Raw genomic sequence first — 19068 nt, 5'->3', positions numbered from 1 at the left:
GAGGAGGAGGAGGAGGAGGAGGAGGAGGAGGGAAAAGAACTGGTCATGTGCCAAATGATTATAATCCCAGGACAGGAGAGGTGAAGGCAGACAGATCACCAGGGCTTGATGACTCTCTGTCTTATCCTGGTTGGCCAGTCCCAGGTCAATAAGAGACCTTGTCTCAAACAAACCACAAAAAAGATGATTTCTGAGGGATGACAGGCAAGTTTGTCCCCTGGTCCCTACATGCACCTGTGTACACAAATACACACAGGAAGACATATACTTTAAAATGATTCAGAATGTCTTCTTTGGCCACCTCAGCTACACAACAAACATTGAAATACTTTGAAATATACCTGAATGTTATGCTTAGAGTTGGGAAAGTCTTTAGAGTTTTATTACCATTTAAGCAGCCCTAGTCCCAGACTCCAATATGCTCCAAACCCTCATTTTTTCTTTCTTTTTGAGTACTTACATAATGTCACTAATGAAAATTCTGTATCTGAGCTCATAGAAATGGGTGGCAGTCAACACACAGGCACACTAAAAGTACTGCATAAAATTATCTGAAGCCTATGACTATATAAGGCATATTTGAAATTTAAATAAATTTTACATCTGACTTGGATCCCCTAAAATTCATATATGTATGTGTGTATATGTATGTGTGTGTGTGTGCACATATTCTAAAGCCTGTAGAAAATATCCATCCAAGTAGTTCTTTCTAGTCCCAATCATGATAGATAAGGGAGGTTCAGAGTATAAAAGCAAAGCTTAAATATTTGGCTACTTTTCATTGATTTCCATGAATTTATCTACATATGATCTGAAGGTTTTGTCAGTAATAAGAGAAAATCAGCAAAATACAGAAGCAAAATAACGTCCCCTCCACAACAGACAAGTGCCTCTTAAGTTATACACTATACTCAGGATACTATGATAGACAATATGCTACCAGTGGTTACACCAAACCACTTACCTAACAAAGGAGCTGCAGATTCCAAGCCTTACAGAACTATTATAAGGTTATTCAGTAAATAACCTTCACAAAATTTCTGCCCCTTGTCATCTTCACAAGTAGTGGTGACAATTGGAAAAGAATACATTGTAGAGAGCTTTGAATGTGTCTGCTAGCACACATAGTACAAATCATACTATAGCAGAAAGGTAAAGGGAAGCCATCCAGCAGTTGTAAAGGCTTCCCATGTAACTATGTAACTAAAGCCTCCCCTTAAGCATCTACAGGAGGCCCAGGGTAAGAGACTTGGGAAAGGGGGGTGGCAGCAAGCAAGGCTGGTGGATGCTGCTACAAGATCACAAGTATCCAGCATGACCCATCCATAACCCAAGGGGAGCCACTTGCCAGCTTCCGGATCGTTTCTAGAACAAGCTCGATGACCTCTGAGCCCACAGAATATCGACCTCTTGCATAGTTGTTGGCAGCACCCTCCTTCCCATTCACAAGTTGTTCTGGGTGAAAGAGTGAGTGGTACTTCCCCACGCGGATCCCATCTGCAGAGAGGGAAGGGAGGAGTGGTCAGTGCTTGCATGTACTTTAACTGCTGGCTTTTTCCTAACTCTGACAGGACTCTATACTCTGGTCCCCATCCCTTTCCCATGGTATGGCAAAGGGATGGAATTTATCCTGTAGAAATGATCTTTCTTAGTCTAGAAAAACAACAAAGTCTTCTGGTTGGTGTTGGTAGGCAAGTTATTATGTATTCCAAAAAGACCCGGCACTTTTTATCCTCCTGCCTCTGCTTGTGGGCTGGAATTACAGGTGTGCACTGCCATATCTGCTTTAATGCTGAACTAAAGAACTGATGACAAGATCCGAGCATGTTAGGCAAGCACTCTACTAACTACAACTCCCCAGTTGTTCCTTGTTTTATTTCTTCGTAACACCCAGCAGAGCAGTACTTAGCCTGTATATAAGTATCTTCATTTTTGACCCTATACACTAGTCAAACTAGTAAATCTTTGCATTACATTAACATTCTTTGACATGAATCCACTTTCTCCCAGCAATTAGTTATGTGTTCTAACTCTATTCTAATAAGGAAAACAACTCTAACCTAGTATAGACAGGTTGTATTTCTCTGGTAGGCCAGATTAGTTTATAAAGATGACCATAAAAATACTTCCTGTCATACATTTGCTTCTAGAAACTTTCTATGCTTGCATTAAAAGGTGGAGTAGGGTCCATATCCCCTCCCTGCTGTCTTCATAACTACCTTGACTCACTGAGAACAGAAGAAAGGGCACAAGGTGCCATAAATTTCTGCCTTGTACCCATGGGATAATTGTTCTTAAGACCTGACTACCATGCTATGATAAGGATCTAAGCATTTCAGAAACAGGCCATGTGACAAGGACTAAAAGTCCTACCAAAATCCATGCCTCAGAACTCAGAACACCAACTTGACCCATACATAAGTGAGTGAACCACCATCCAAGTGAGTGAGTGCCCTGGCTCCCATCTGATTCTTCAAATCTAGAATCAAGTAAAACAGTAAGAATTTATACTTCTGAGCCCCACAACAGGTTACAAACATATGAACAAAATCATGGTTATTCCTGCCTTACTGCATTTGAAGGGACTTTGTTTTGTAGGAATAGATAACACACAACATCAGATCCAAAACTACTCCCATCTCTAGCTGCTCTCCTAAGACAATACCTAATTCCTACCTCCAATATTCTCTCTAGCTGAATTTTAGAAGATTTTGGACAGGGTATTAGAAAAATCTGTCATTATTAGTTAGCATTTGGGCTGTCAAAATGGCAAAGTGGGTTAAAAGGGTTAAAAAAAATGAGCTGGTCCCCTGGAATCTGAATGGTAGAAGGAGAGAAAGTACTCTTTCAAGTTGTCTTCCATCCTTCACACAACCACCACCATGTCCCATGTGTGTTCAAATGCATACACACATGGCAGGAGGGGGAGTAGAGATGTGTGGGAAGAAGGACAGGGAAACAGTAGGGGACAGGCAAAGGGAGAGAGAGGGGGGTAAACAAATGTAAAGTTTTAAAAATAGCACTAGCTTCTCCTGTAAGTTTAAGGTTTATGTGGTACCTTTTCCTGTAGAATAATTTTCAAATACTCTACTCTTTTATAGAAGATAATGACAAGTTTTCAACTTCTTTGCCAATAGCCTCCAGCTTTGCTCTCAGAGCCAGGAAAAAGATTCAGCATTTTGCTGAAGTACGGGTCATGGGTAAAATAGGAGCTTTACATAGTTCCACCCTACAGGAAAGAAAGCCAACCTAAGTCCCCCATTGGAGTATGTCTGTCATGTTACAGACTGAGGTTTGGAAAAAGTCTACATGATCCTGTTCATAGAGATTAGCACAATCTCATAATCTTACCCACTTGGTTTGTTTGACTGGTGTCTTCATTAAAAGCACTAGCAAGTCAAATTTAGATTACCTATAACAGTTGGTTCTAGGTCCATGAAAAGCGTTCTGGGCACATGCTTTCCAGTTTTTGTCTCATGAAAGAAGGTATCTAAAGATGTATTCCTATGTTCCACTTTAGGATTTTCCAAATGATCATGTTGGCTGTCCAGAATAAAGCCATCTGGCTGGATCCCATGTTCCAGGCAATACAGTTCCCAGCATGTGTCCCCGATTTGGACACCAGCTTGACCAAGGTGAATGGAGAGACACTCCCTCTGGAATAAGCCACAATAAGTTAGAACAGAGTTGGAACTTAGATAGCATAAGCACTACTGAATGTAAGTACCAAAGACCAAACTAGCTGAGAAATCACAAAGGAAGTTCATTATCATCTAAAGGAGTGATTCTCAACCTTTCTAAAGCTGCGACCCTTGAATAGAGTTCCTCCTGTTGTGGATACCCATAAAATTGTGTTTGTTGTTACTTTATAACTGAAATTTGCTACTGTTAGGAATCATAATGTAACCAACCCTGAGACTCCCCTTCTCCCTGCCTTCTTCCCCTCACCCCAGGTTGAAAGTGTTCTAAGAAAGGGGCTAGGTAGCTCATCAGGTAAAAGCAATTGCTGGCCACTTAAACTTGACACTCTAAATATAATCCATGGAACACACACAGGTGGAAGGAGATAACCATCTCCAGAACATTGCCCCAGGAAAAATACATTCCAAGGAGGAGCCAAAGTTCATGGAAACCTGAACCAAGGACTAAAATGGTGCTTCCATCCTTTCATGCTGGTGAGTCTGCTCATTAGTAAAATCATTTGCTTTGACAGCCAGATGGCCTGGGTTGGATCCCAGGTAAGCACAGGAGAGAACAAACCCCACAAATGGGTAGAGACGTACAACGTTCATATATTCACATCATACACATAGATGCATGCACACACACAATCATAGTAAACAGGATAAAATGTTTCTACAATCTGTCTGCTGTATAAACAACACACTTACTACTGTGCAACAGACAAGCAGTCGAGTTAAGACTCTCTAGATATAGTCTTATATAACCCACACATAACTAGAATTTGGGTAAAATGGGGAGTTGATAAGTGGGTTATTAGAGGATTTTTTAAAAAAATACTTACTTATTATTATTATTTTGTGTGTCTATGTACATAGGAATTCAGACCCCCAGAACCCAGATAAACACTGTGCAGGTAAGTGACTTGCCTATAACTCTAGCCTGGGAAGGCAGAGATAGAAGCGCCAGAAAGCAAGCTGTTTGCAAAAGCAGCTGTATCTGTGAAATCTGGGTTTCATTGAGAGACCATGTAGCTGCATTGGTGAACTCAGGGAATAAAATGGAAGAACAATTGAGGATGATTGCTAACATCAACCTTGGGCCTCCATATGCATGAACTCCACATACACATATCAACACACACACACACACACACACAGAGACACACACAAATGCATGCATGCATGCACTTGTGCGACCTGGACCAAGTCTGTCCTGGGCTGCACTGTCTTCTATATTCTCGGGTGCTTCAAGCTGCTTGGCCTTGTAAGCTGAGGGGCAATGGTGCATGCCCTGTCTCAAAGTCTGAACTCAACTACAGACCTCCAACTTTGCACCAATCACTGGCCTATGGCATCCACAGGCCTCCAGTGTGGGTGAGGAGGCAGAGGTCGAGAGCTCTGACTTGCTATACCCTGGCAATCTGCTGTGGATACTGCTGTCCTCAGCAGAACCAAACCTTGCACTTCGTCTCCACGGACACGGCATACCATAGACGTCTTCCCTTCAAGAGAATTTCAGGTTCAATACTTAGAACTTCATCCTTGTTTCTTCTTTGTGCAACTCTGTTTCTGGTGTCTACAGCTGTGAACTTAACATCAACTTCACTTTACTTAGAATGAACAAGTTGCCTTTCCAATTATCGGCATGTGAAAATCAAAACAGCAGATTCCACTACGAACAAAGTTTGTAAATCCTTATCTGCAAAGAGTAATTTCAATTCTCTCCCCACCTCTTGAACTTTAAAAGCCTGTAAACGCATTAGCCAAACCAGACCTTTGTCCTCTAAGTTTAAGAATGATTTCAAAAGAAAGGTTGTTCATTGTATTTACACCTCGCAGAACCTCTTCACCTATGACATTCACATACAGACAGCTCTGAGGAACTACCTTCTCCAGCAGTCAGGTACCACCTCAGGAACTCGGTTGAGAGCCATATTTGCCAACAGTAAGTCGCGGTAGAAAACAATCACCAACAGAGATAAATTGTTGCCTTTGGGTGCTCAGACAGCATGGTATGTAGTACTGTTCTTTCTCAAAACAGCACAAATAAGTTGACCTGACAAGCCCTGTTCCTGGCTTCAGAAGCATCCAAGGGTAGAGAGGACTAGATCGACTTTATTCTCTTTGCCTCTGTTGCCTTCCTCAGCTCTCCCTTAGAACATTCACCAAAGTATTAAAGGGTCTAAGACCATAACTATCCACTAAATATCAACATCAACAACTCTCAGCGCAGTGATAAATTCCATTCCAAAACTGATTTTGAGTTACTGAGAAAATGTAATTTTCAATTAAGCCCCTAATATTAAGATAGCTGTGGATTCATCTGCAATACTAAGAAAGACGACAAAAGGCCTGTCATACCCTTTATTTTATCTGCTCTCAGGGGGAAATATCTTGCAAGACAGCATCACATCCAGAACACTGACGCTGACCCACTCAAGACACAGAACATTCCTCTACCACAAGTGTCTTCCATGTTGGAAGTCATGATTCCTGAAAAGTACAAACAACTTAAGCAAACAATGCTGGAGCGAAAGCCCAGTTTGGAGAGGAAAAAGCAGTTTGAAAGGTGGCTTTGACTGAAAAATTCAAAATTCTAAGATACTAATAACTGCTGTGATTTCCACAAAGTGGGGGGGGGGACATCAGAGGGGAAAGGGTTCTCTAAATGTAGTCTCATAACAGAACATAGAATATAACAGAATATAGGTAACTATATTCACACACTGAACTAAAGAGAGTTTGGTAAAAGAAATGCAGTGTCTTTATCCTGCCTCACCTTATAAATTTATTAAGGATTTAGGTTGGAAAAATGAGCCTGAATAGAACCTACAAAATCTGCCACCATCCCAACGCTGCTAATCGCATCCTGTGCCCACTTACCATGATGATATGGAGGTGCCCCTATAGTCCTCTGGTAACGACTGAGGAGCAGTCATTTCTAGCTCAGCCTTATCACAGAGCCCGGAAATGACTCCACCTGAGGGCTGAAAACATTCTTCACTTAAAGCAACACGCCCAATTTTTAAGGTTTTCAGTTCTCTAATGGCAACCTAATGGGGCCTAAACAAGCTGTGATAAAGTTTGTGCCACCTACAGCTTAGTTTACTAAGTTAGTGACAATTTAACCACAACTGCTTCTAAACTATGTGTATGTTGAATATAATAAATTACTTTGTGTGCTTGTGGGAGGAGAGCTCACATTCGTGTGTATGTGCATGCCTTTAGAGACCAGAGGACAGCCTCCAGTGTTGGTCCTCAGAAGCCACCCACCTTGGCTTTTGTTACAAGGTCTCTCACTGGCCTGACATAGGCTGGTTGGTTTAGGTGGCCAAGGCATTTTAAAATTAACTGGTGAACACCTGTGTGTGTGTGTGCCCTAGCGATTCATTTGCCCCCACCTCTACATCACTAATTGTCTTAGTAACTATTCTATTGCTGTGAAGAGACACCATGGTCAAGGTGATGCTTATAGAAGAAAGCATTTAGCTGGGACTTGCTTATAGCTTCAAAGGTTCAGTCCATTACCATGGTGGGAAGAATGGTAGCAGGCAGGTAGATATGGTGCTAGAAAAGTAGCCAGAAGAGCCACATCCAGATCCACAGGTATCAGAGAGAGATAAGCCCAGTGACATACTTCCTCCAACAAGAAGGCACACCTCTTAATCCTTTCAAATAGTCCCACTCCCTGGTGATCAACCATTCAAAGCTATGAGTCTATGGGGACTGTTATTATTCAAATCACCATACTGATATACCAACACACTGGTATAAAGAAAGATACAGCCCAGCTTACCCAGATGGCTCATCGGGTAAGAGCACTGACTGCTCTTCCAAAGGTCCTGAGTTCCGATCCCAGCAACGACATGGTGGCTCACAACCACCCATAATGAGATCTGACGCCCTCTTCTGGTGCATCTGAAGATAGCTATGGTGAATTACGCTGGAGCAAGCGAGGCAAGAGGAAGCAGGGCCGGAGCGAGCAGGGTCGGCAGAGGTCTTGAGTTCAATTCCCAGCAGCCACACACATGATGGCTCACGGCCATCTGTACAGCTACAGTGTACTCATACACATAAAATAAATGAGATAAATCTTTTTTAAAAAGAAAAGAAAAGAAAGAAAGATACAGCTAAGGCTCTCATGCTTGTGTAGCAAGCACTTTTCTGACTATTTTTGCAGCCCTCACAAATGTTCTCCAAGATTTTTTCCTTTGGTGTTAAGAATTGAGTCAATGTTCATGAGGAAAATGAAAGCATATGGGTAACACCTGCTACAAGTGCAAATCAGTCTGGAGGTGCTGTGAACCAAACGTCAATTTTCTGCAAAGGCAGCTGGAGCTCTTAACCACCGAGCTGTCTCACCAGCCCCAAATCAACCCTTTCCACTTGTTCCATATGGAGTTGATAGACATCTTCTCCTTGAATTAGGTTCAGACCATTCTCAATGCAGACAAGACCAGGCAAATCCAGTAGGTTATAAACATAAATACTTAAGGAGAACAAAGAAAGTATCATTTTTCTTTGTTTTCTTTTCTCTCTTTTTGAGGCAGGCTCTTACTAGATAAAGTGTATGAAATTCAAATTCACGATCAGCCTGCATTGACTGGCCTCTTACATGTTGGGATTAAAGCCCTGTGTTGGAGATTGGTTCTAATGCTTTTGATTCAATCGGGAATCTTCATATCCAAAAGCTAAAGGTCCTCATCCTCAAGTGGCTAATGGCTGGGCAAAAGGAGACAAGGCAGGACCCTTAGAGTTGTGTGGGCTAGGACACGAGGCAGGGGGAGACAGAGAAGCATGGGAGATGGATGGATGCAGGAACTGCAGGAGAGAAAGCCTACAAGCCATGTGGGAATTCAGGTGGGTGGCCACTAGCCTCTTCCCTCATTGGGTCTGGGGAAGCAGGGGAAGGTTTAGGAGTGCCCAGCCTTTGAGGTAGCCAAGGCATTTTAAAATTAACTGGATTGGAGAACACATGTGAGTGTGTATGTGTGTGTGTGTGTGTGTGTGTGTGTGTGTGTGTATGTCTGTGTGTGTGTGTGTGTGTGTGTGTGTGTGTGTGTGTGTGTGTGTCTTTAATTCATAAATCCAAAGAATTCCTGGGAGGGTGGCTGGAAGTGTGTAACCCACCGAGAAGACAAAGTGGTGTAGCCCAAATCTCCGTCTATAGCCATGCATCGCTGTTGCTTGGTCAGATGCACTCTTTCTACGAGCACCTCCCACACATGCATCCAACAGCACTCCCAGACATGGGTGAATTTTCTAGATTTGTGCTATTACTTTGTTAATATAGTACTTTAATTTGTTATGTTTATTTTCTTTGGAAAGCAAGTTCAAATTCCTAAGCCTTTATGGGAGCATCTCTCAGGTAAACTATAGCACCTCTCCATAATGTGTGTTTTCCTTGTGCAATTAGTCGAAAGACTGTAAGACCAACATTAAGGCTCTCCGGAGAAAAAAGAAAATTCTGATGTAGATAACAGCATCTGTGTCTTCAACAGCTCCTAGTCAAGAGATCCATCCCACAGAGCACCTACTAATAGCAGATCTCACAGCCCCTACAATCACATACAGCAAGTCCTTGAAATAAGCCCTATATACATACAGCACTGGTTTGGACACACTTGGTAGCTGTGCCTACGTCTTGAAAGAATGAACAAAATTAAGCTGATAAAAGCATGGTGCTTGCTATTAGGATTCCCTTTCATTTCCATTTGTTTCTTAAGTGAGTTTTTTTTATTAAATGTGATTTCAGTGGCCAGTTCTCCACATACAACAAACCGAAAGAGCTACCTTGAATTTCTGTTGGCTTTGGGTTTTGCTTTTGTTTGAGTTCATTGTTTTTAAGATTTATGTTTATTTTATGTGTGTGGGTGGGTGTGGGCATGGGCCCCATATGTGTGGGCACCAGTGTAGGTAAGAAGAAGGCATTGGATTAGACTGAGTTACAGGCAGTTGTGGGCTGCTCAACGTGGATACTGAAGTCCAAATTTGTATCTTCTACAAGGTCAACAAGTTCTCTTAACTGCTGAGCTACTTCTCCAGCTCTGGTTTTGGCTCTTTGAGACAAAGTCTTACCATGTGGGCCAAGCTATTCTGAGCTCCCCTCCCCATCTTCCTGCCTCTACCTCCCAAGCCTTGAGATTACAAGCTTGTGAAACCTTGTTTAGCCAAGAAAAATAACTCTCAGCAACAAACTAGTGATTTGGGGTTTTTTGTTTGTTTGTTTTTTAAATCACTCAGCTCTGAGAAATAATTCTGACTAATATCCTGACATTTTTGAAGTGGTGTTTGATGATCCTCCATTGATGGGCTCTAGGAACCACTGGCCATTGTCCTTCTGCCCTCATTGCACCCAAATCCCTCTCCTCTCCATCCATCCTTTCCACCCATTAGGAGCATCATGCAGCCTTTTAAGTCTTCAATGTCTTTTACTAAGATAATCAAGCACATACAAACACACACACACACACTCATACACACACACACACACACACACACACAATGTTTTTGTCAGGGTTTCTATTGCTATAATGAAATACCATTACAAAAAAAAAATCAAGTTGGAGAAGAAAGGATTTATTTTATGCTTCCACAACACAGTTTGTCATCAAAGGAAGTCAGGACAGGAACTCAAAAGGTATAGGAACCTGGAGACAAGGGCTGAAGCAGAAGTCACACAAGAGTCCAGCCTACTGGCCTGCTCCTCATGGCTTGCTCAGTCTTCTTTCTTATAGAATCCAAGGCCACCAGTCCAGGGATGGTACCACCTATGATGAGCTGGTCCCTCCCCCATCAATCACTAATTAAGAAAATGTCCTACAGGCCTGCCAACAGCCCAGTCTTATAGAGATATTTTCTTAAGTAAAGTTTCTCTTCTCTCCGAAGACTTAGTTGTTGTCAATAACATAAACTTGAGACCAGGTGTTCGAAGACTAGAGCCTATGAAGGACATTTGTCACTCAAATCACCATAACTACATATTGAGAGTTGGTCATAAAACCCTGGAAAAGGCCAGTGAAATCCTACAAATGTACAATAGATTTATCTTCTATTATCTAAATGTCCTGTCTCTCTGCTCCCTGGATTCAGTACTTTTCTCTGCCTAGGGCAGTACTAAATACATGACCTGTGAATCATGTATTTGAGACATGTATTTGTCTCAAAGAGCCCCGTCACAGGGGCTGAAGAGATTACTTGGGTTAAGGCTTAAGAGTACTTGCTAACTTCTCAAGCCCCAGGTTTAGCTCTGAGTATCAACATTGGGTAGTTCACAACTAACTGCAACTGCAGTTCTTGGGCATCCAATGCCTTCTGCCCTCTTTACATACATACATACATATGTATATACATACATACATACATACATACATACATACATACTGTATTAGTCAGGGTTTCTATTCCTGCACAAACATCATGACCATGAAGCAAGTTGGGGAGGAAAGGGTTTATTTGGCTTACTTCCACATTGCTGTTTATCACAAAGGAAGTCAGGACTGGAACTCAAGCAGGTCAGAAAGCAGGAGCTGATGCAGAGGCCATGGAGGGATGTTCCTTACTGGCTTGCTCAGCCTGCTCTCTTATAGAACCCAAGACTTCCAGCTCAGGGATGGCACCATCCACAAGGGGCCCTACCCCTTGATCACTAATTGAGGAAATGCCCCACAGCTGGACCTCAAGGAGGCACTTCCCCAACTAAACTCCCTTCTCTGTGATAACTCCAGCCTGTGTCAAGTTGACACACAAAACCAGCCAGTACACATACACACACACACACACACACACACACACACACACACATACAGAAGGGAATTAATCAGTAGTATACTTCTGATTAATTGTCTCAGCTTACTGATTTTTCTTCAGTGCATATGCCTAAAAACTTTTGTAGGGGAATAAAAAAAATCAATCTACACTTGAACATAGGTAACACTTAGCTCCAATCAAATTAGTGAGATTATCTACTCAAGGAGAGATCTAGCATTCAATATTATATAAGCAAATAAAAGGTTAAATATGACCGATTTTTTCCACCCTAACCTGAAAAAAAAATGTTATAACAGAGGAACCATTTGTCTGGAGTTAAAGACTCAATGATTCACAGGTCATGTATTTAGTACTGCCCTAGGCAGAGAAAAATACTGATTCCAGGGAGCAGAGGGACAGGACATTTAGATAATAGAAGATAAATCTATTGTACATTTGCAGGATTTCACTGGCCTTTTCCAGGGTTTTATGACCAACTCTCAATATGTAGTTATGGTGATTTGAGTGACAAATGTCCTTTATAGGCTCTAGTCTTCGAATACCTGGTCCCCAGTTGATGGTGCCATTTAGGAATGTTTATGTGGTGGACCCTTGAGTGAAGAAACTATGTCACTAGGGGCTGGCTTTTGGAATTCATAGCACACTCCATTTCCAGTTCACTCTCTACCTTTAGTTGCAGTCAAAGATGTGATCATTTTTGCTAACACTGTTCCTGAAGCTTGCTGACACCTCTTCCAACCACGACAGACTCTTATCCCTCTGGAACCATAAGCCCAAATAAACTCATCCTTCTGTAAGTTGCTTTTGGTCATAGTGTTTTATTACAACAGATAGTCCAGCTTCCTCCCACTTGCTTCAATATACCATGGCAGTTCTCTGATTAAGATGTGTCCTCAATCCCTTTTCTTATGCTACTGGCTGAGAGTCCAGTGTTTTATTGTAGATATTCAATAGATATGTGTAAGTAGTTAAAAAAAAAAAGTAACAACTTCCCAAGTGAATAAATATTGAAAGTTTTCTTGTACAACTTCCACGAAGTCCGCATATCAGCATCTTGTATTATCTATCACATTGACAGTAAATGTGCTCTAAGGACCTATGGTGAAAACACCAAAACAAGCTTCAGCATCTTCAGGGGTAGAGACAAACTAACTTGCTAATGTAGATAAAAGTGTGTGGTCCCACTAAAACATCTGCATTCTATTAAACTCTGTGTAGAGATCAATTGTTTGGGTGGCATTTCTGTATTTACATTGTATTTGCTAAAAGCAATATTTTCTTTAATATCTCACTGTGTTTAAGAAATTCTTAAATCAAGAAAATAAAAAGAAAGTATTTTAAATGCCAAAAGTCTTACCATCTAGAAAAAATTTAATGTATTAATCTCATCTCTCTATTCTGTATAATTATAGAGTGATTTATAATTAATTATGGTTCTTTTTTTAGGTAGAATTACTATGCTATGATGAAACATCATTATCAAAAGCAACTTGGTGGAGGGGAGAGGGCTTATTTTACTCACATTTCCCTATAACAGTTCATGATTTGTCTTAGGGTTTCTATTACTGTGATAAAACACTGAGACCATATATATATATATATATATATATATATATATATATATATATATATATGTATGTATGTATGTATGTATATGTATATATACACATATATATGTGTATATGTGTGTATACATATATATATATCTTGATGAGGGTTTATTCAGCTTACACATCCACATCACAGTTCATTATCAAAGGAAGTCAGGAACTCAAGCAGTGCAGGAACCTAGAGGCAAGAACTGATGCAGAGGCCATGGAGGAGTGCTAACTAGCTTGCTCTTCATGTCTTGCTTAGCCTACTTTCTTATAGAACCCAGGACCACCAGGCCAAAAATGGTACTACCCATGATGGGCTGGACTATCCCTCACCAACCACTAATTAAGAAAATGCTCTATAGGTTTACCTACAGTCTAATATTAGAGAGAGTTTATCATAGTTTGAATATGCTTAACCCAGGGAGTGGCACTATTTGGAGGTGTGGCCTTGTTGGAGTAGGTGTGTCACTGTGAGTGGACTTTAATACCCTGTCCTAGCTGCCTTCAGATGAAGATGTAGAACTCTCCGCTCTTCCTGCATCATGGCTACCTGGATGCTGCCATGTTCCTGCCTTGATGATAATGGACTGAACCTCTGAACCTGTAAGCCAACCCCAATTAAATATTCTTCTTGTAAGAGTTGCCTTGGTCATGGTGTCTGCTCACAGCAGTAAACCCTAGCTAAATCAGGGCTTTTTAAATTGAGGTTTCCTCTCAGATGACTATAACTTGTGTCAAATTGACATAAAACTAGACACCATCATTCCATATTTCATATTTTATGCTTTTACTTAAAATTACAATGCTTTGTTTTACTCTATACCTCTTATTTTTAATTTTCTTTTATTTTTCAAGATTATAATAAAATCACATTTCCCCCTTCTCTTTCCTCCCTCCTAACTCTCTCCTACACCCCTTCTTGCTATCTTTCAAATTAATGGACTCTTTTTTATTAATTATTGTTATATACACATATGAATATACATACATGTTCCTAAATACAGTCAGCTCAGTCTGTATGATGTTACTTGTATGTTTTCAGGGCTGGCTGTTGGTATTGGATAACCAATGGGTGTGTTCTTTCCTGAAGAATACCATTTCTCTATCGGCTGAAAGCAGTCTCCACAGTTAATGAGTTGTATTTCGACATCTCCCAGTCATTCATTTGGATTGCCTTTAAATTTTTTTATTATACACAAAGTCATTAATATCTTCCGATACACAAGAGACTACATTTAAGACCATTAGCAATATTTAAAATCAAAGAACGTTTTTATTTACCAATCTTCACATAATAATCTGCGAAGGTCCCTTGTTTCATACTGCACCTTTTGTAGTCTTGCAAGCAGAGAAAGCAGCCCTTTCCGTTCGGTTAAGGCCACTGTGTCCTACTTACTGGAAGACAGGAGGGCATAACTAGATTTCACTGGCTCTCTAGCGACATCTCGGAGAACACAGGTACTGTCTTTGGCAATTGGGCATATATTCCACACGAATAATTAAATGTTTATAAGTCCAACTGCCCTTTGTTTTGGGATCAATACCTTCAACCTGTCTAATGTTAAGCAACATCAAATGATCAACAGCTTCCGATCCATTTTCCTGCCCTGCAAGTGAAAGGTTCTAGTGAACAGAGGCTGCCTTTAGGGAGTAAGGTGTGTAGTTAGAATAAATCCCCAAACTCCTAACTTTCACCCTACCTACCACTTTCCCTTTGTCCTTCAGGCTCCTAAAAGGGCAGAGTATAGTCTTCTGATTGGGGCGGGACTCCACGTAGTCTAGCAACAGCTTCCCGCTCTCTGATTGGCCGGTCGCTGGGCAGCCGCCATTTTCAAATCCCCGGATGATGGCGGTAGCCGAACTCTGCTAGGAAGCAGCTTGCTGCCTCGCAGAAGCTGGCGGGCACTGTGCCCGCCACGATCGGTCTCCTGGGCACTGGGCCACCGCTCCCCCCCCCCTCCGGACATGGAGCCAGAGCCTGCGGCCCAGAAGCAGCCCCGGCCGCGGAGGAGAAGCCGCAGGGCCTCAGTGCTCAGCGAGGAACGAGCCGCGGGGCTTCCGGCCGACACACCCGGGCCGGCGGCGAACGAGAGGTGAGGTTGGCTGGAGGTGGGTAGGGAGAGCCGGGGCAAGTCTGGAGACTCAGGACTGGGATGGACGGGAGATCCGGGAGGTGACCAAGGACTGGCAATGGAGCAGAGGAGGTTTGGGAAAGCCGGGCAAAAATGCCGCGGGGAAGAGAGTGCGCTGGCCCGGCGGGATGCACCTAGGGCCCAAGCTACTGCTCGGCCCTGCTTAGAAGGGGCGGACTTGTTGAACTGGTTGACAGTCTCCTATAACCCCTTCCCCGGGGAACCATAGTTCTGCACCAGAGCTGTTCTCTATGAGCGAAACTAGTTGTAGATGCAAGCACTCAGATCAAGACTGTCCTGGACCCTGTGGTGAGAAGAGGAATTGTCACCTGAGCAGACACCAGCCCTTTCAGCCCAAAAGCAGCTGTTCAAATGAAATGTCTTTTGCAAACCAGAATAGACCAGGCTCCTGGAGTGAAGAGATCAGAGAAAGACACTTTCTGGCTATTCGGTTATTAGCACATTTTCACATTCTGTGTTGTGTCTTCATTTCTATGTGTCTGGAAAAGGTGGACCCTAGACTGATTTCAGAAATCTGTGTCTGGAAAAGACGCTGTCAAAGTCACAATTAAATATTTTTATTAAATAGGAGATTGAAGTGGCATTTGTCTGGACTACTCTGTCATTCTTTTGACCTTCGAAATATGAGAAATTGTCTCAAACTACTGAATATAGTGGTTTCCAATTATAATGTTAGACATTGACATTACAAATTATGTAACTTTGTTCAAATTCTGTGTCAGTGCAGTGAATTTATGATGGTGTCTGCTTCGTATAAGGCATTGTCAACTTTAGTATTTATGGGCCTGTGCAGAGAACTCCACATAAATCTTGTCTGTCAGTTTTAAATCTGTAAAAATAACAGCCCTGTGTCTGTTCCATCTTTTCAGACATCCCCATGGTCCACTTGACATGATTTCAATCTTCTCGGTTTTGTTTCTGAGACTAGCTCTCACTGTGTAACTTGCTCATCCCAGAACTCACAACATAGAGACTCTGGCCACAAACTCATAATGTACTTCTGTACCAGAGCTGTTCTCTACGGAAACTGGTGGACTGCAGGTGCTCAGACCAAAATCCATGGAACTGTTGGTGAGGAGGAGAATTGTCACCAAGCAGGCTCCAAACTGTTCTGCCTAAAAACTTGTCTTTCTTCCTAAGCCTCTCCCATTCTCGGATTGCAGTGTGAACCTCCATACCCAGGTCATTTGATATGTTGTTAAACTAATTTTTTATACAACTTATAGTTCAGTCATACCAAATGGCTTTAAGAATAAACAAACACCTTGCTTTCATTAAGAACGCATGGGTAAACCCATTGTATTAAGTAACTTTAAAGAGCTAGGTTCTTTCACTTGGTGCTGATTTTTACTAGTTTGAAATTTAAGGCAACATTTACCCGAATTCTTGCTTTCTGAAACTTCCTCACTTCCAGTCAGACCTGTGTATTTAAGAAGTCAGAGTGCAGAGAGAAGTCATCTTTGAGACTGAGAATTACAAGAATTAGGATGGACTAGTTAAGGAGCAGAAAAGGAGGACTCCCAGAAGATGAGCGGAAGCAGTGTTCCACTCCATGTTCAGTCTGTAATACTGTTGCACCTGTCCTAGTATCAGACACTGTTGAGGATAGTGGGAACTCTAGTGAACAAAAACAGATGGAGCGCTTGCTCTCAAGAAGCTTAGATTCTCTTGGGAGGAGTTGGTCACATCATATAGTGAATTTAAGCCTTTTTTGATTCTGTGCAGAAGAGGAAAGATTCTAGGATTCAGAGTTGGTAGATGACTCTAAGGAAACAGTATCTTCCAGACATAAGAGTGCAGATACACATCTAAACTCAGAGATTGAAGGAGTGCACAAGACCTGCAACAGGTTCAAACCAGACAAAAATCCTAGCACTGAGAATGAGAAAGTGGACACACCGTCCCACCCAGAACCAAGAAGCTGTTTGCAACTGATACCTGCTGGGGATAGGAAAATTGTTGTTTTGTTTTGTTTTGTTTTGTTCCAGTGGAGTATTATTGGTATATCAACTACACTCCAGAGCAAGGCCCATGCCCAGGTATCTTAGTCACTGTTCAAGAGACACCATAATGGAGGAAAAACTCTTACAAAAGAAAGGTTTGGCTGAGGCTGGCTTCAGAGGCCAGTCTGTTGTCCAGTCTGTCATGATGCTAGAGAAGTAGCCAGAGTTCTATATCCTCATCTGCAGGCAGAAGATAGTCTGACTGGGCCTGGCATGGACTCTTAAAACCTCAGAATTCATCCCCAGTGACATACTTCCTCCAACAAGGCCACACCTCTTAATCCTTCTAATCCTTTTAAAGAGTTTGCATTCAAATACATAAGCCTATAAGTATTGTCTTAGATATTGTCAAAACTTACTTTAATAAGGGTCCTTAAATGCTTCAACCTCCTTTCTAGCCTACCACCCACCAGAGGTAATGGAAAGGTTAATAGGGCAAAGGGGAATGTGGACCTGTTTAGAAGGGATGATTCCAGTCTTCTTTGTCAGGATATCAGCAGCTCAGTTCACACCAATCAGCAGTGGTAGCTCAGTCCACTGCCAAACACCATTCATGAATCAACAAGGGCTGTTTGATCCAGAAGAAACCACGAGGCTTTGCCAGTTGCCAGTTGGCCCAAGTCCAAGGAACCTGCAAGAAGCCATGGGAATATCATGAGAAGTTCTTTGCTGTGTTTGTCTCTACAAAGTCATGACAAGCAGTGATCATTGAAGAAGGCAAAGTCAAACAATGCCAGAGTCATCCACTGTCTGTTGGGTTATAATTATATACTTTCCAAACATCACATGTCCCTCTCAAGCGTCTGCTCCAAAATATCACATGCCCTTTTTCCAGGCAGCTTCCAGAAAACACCATGTGTCTATTCGCAACAAAACATCTCTTGTCTGCTTCATCCTCTCATAAGACAGTTTCCAGAAAAATATCACATGACACAATGATTCTCCAAAGAAACCAGCAATTTCCACTTAATATAGGGAGCATTCTTATTCAGACCACCACACCACAGGTAGTTGGCCCACATAAAACAGACACCACCATGCTTGTGTCTGGTTGATTGGTTGGTTGTTTTAATATATGTATCCTGCATATAAATGAGTTTGTTTAGTATTTTTTTTTGTCTTAATGTCTTTTTTTTTTTTCATTTCTTTGGATTTTCTGGTTTTTGTTGTTTTTCCTGTTTGTTTTGAGGTGGGGGGAGATCATTAGGTGGGTGGGGAGGTGGGAGGTGGGTGGGGAGGTGGGAAAGATCTAGGAGGAATTGGGAAAGGGAAAAGTATGATCAAATTATATTCTGTGAAAAAAAAATTCCTGTTTCGCTTTTATTTGTTTGGTTGATTTTGTGGGGGCAGGTATAGGCATGTGTGTGTGTGTTTTTCACCATGTGGACCCTAGAGATCAAACAGGTTGGCAGATTTGGTGACAAGTGCTTTTTACAGGCTAAGCTATCTTAATAGTCAGTTTTACTGTTCTCTGGTGAAGCCTTTCTGATAGTTATCTTCCTTTTATTGTCCTTGATGAAATATACACTTCTGCTTTCTCTTTAACTTAGAAAAGCTTGTAATTTTTGCCATCTGTAGTATTATGCTATATACACACATCTGTAGTATAATGTATGATAAAGAAAGATCATGCATGAGGGTCAAAGTAAGAGTCAGTTTTACAAATGGACCATGACCTGGCCAAAGAGCTAAATAATAATTTGTATAAAAATTGATATAAAATAGCTAGAATTTTATTAGCAACTGTCTGCTTTAAATTTTTGTCCTGCTTCTTAAATTGTTTTTTAAGATTTATTTTTAGCCGGGCGGTGGTGGCGCACGCCTTTAATCCCAGCACTTGGGAGGCAGAGGCAGGCGGATT

General features: G+C 41.7%; 2 protein-coding genes across 2 annotated transcripts in view; one reads left to right on the top strand and one right to left on the bottom strand.

Annotated features, from left to right (window-relative positions):
- The window catches only part of Tubal3 (tubulin alpha like 3), a 6936-nt gene extending 1319 nt beyond the window's left edge, over positions 1–5617 (bottom strand). The window contains exons 1-4 of the mRNA XM_031359480.1: positions 5571–5617; positions 5005–5185; positions 3413–3710; positions 1397–1497 (exon numbers count right to left, since the gene is read on the bottom strand). Coding sequence (XP_031215340.1) covers positions 1397–1497; positions 3413–3710; positions 5005–5185; positions 5571–5617 — 627 coding nt within the window. The remainder of the gene's footprint in view (positions 1–1396; positions 1498–3412; positions 3711–5004; positions 5186–5570) is intronic.
- Positions 5618–14879: 9262 nt separating this feature from the next.
- The window catches only part of Net1 (neuroepithelial cell transforming 1), a 39678-nt gene continuing 35489 nt past the window's right edge, over positions 14880–19068 (top strand). Inside the window, exon 1 of the mRNA XM_031359479.1 lies at positions 14880–15144. Coding sequence (XP_031215339.1) covers positions 15017–15144 — 128 coding nt within the window. The 5' untranslated portion in view covers positions 14880–15016. The remainder of the gene's footprint in view (positions 15145–19068) is intronic.

This window comes from Mastomys coucha, unplaced genomic scaffold, assembly GCF_008632895.1.
Source record: "Mastomys coucha isolate ucsf_1 unplaced genomic scaffold, UCSF_Mcou_1 pScaffold7, whole genome shotgun sequence".
Lineage (NCBI taxonomy): Eukaryota > Metazoa > Chordata > Mammalia > Rodentia > Muridae > Mastomys > Mastomys coucha.
Note: the sequence above shows the minus strand (reverse complement) of the source record. Positions and strands in the feature narration are given on the sequence as shown.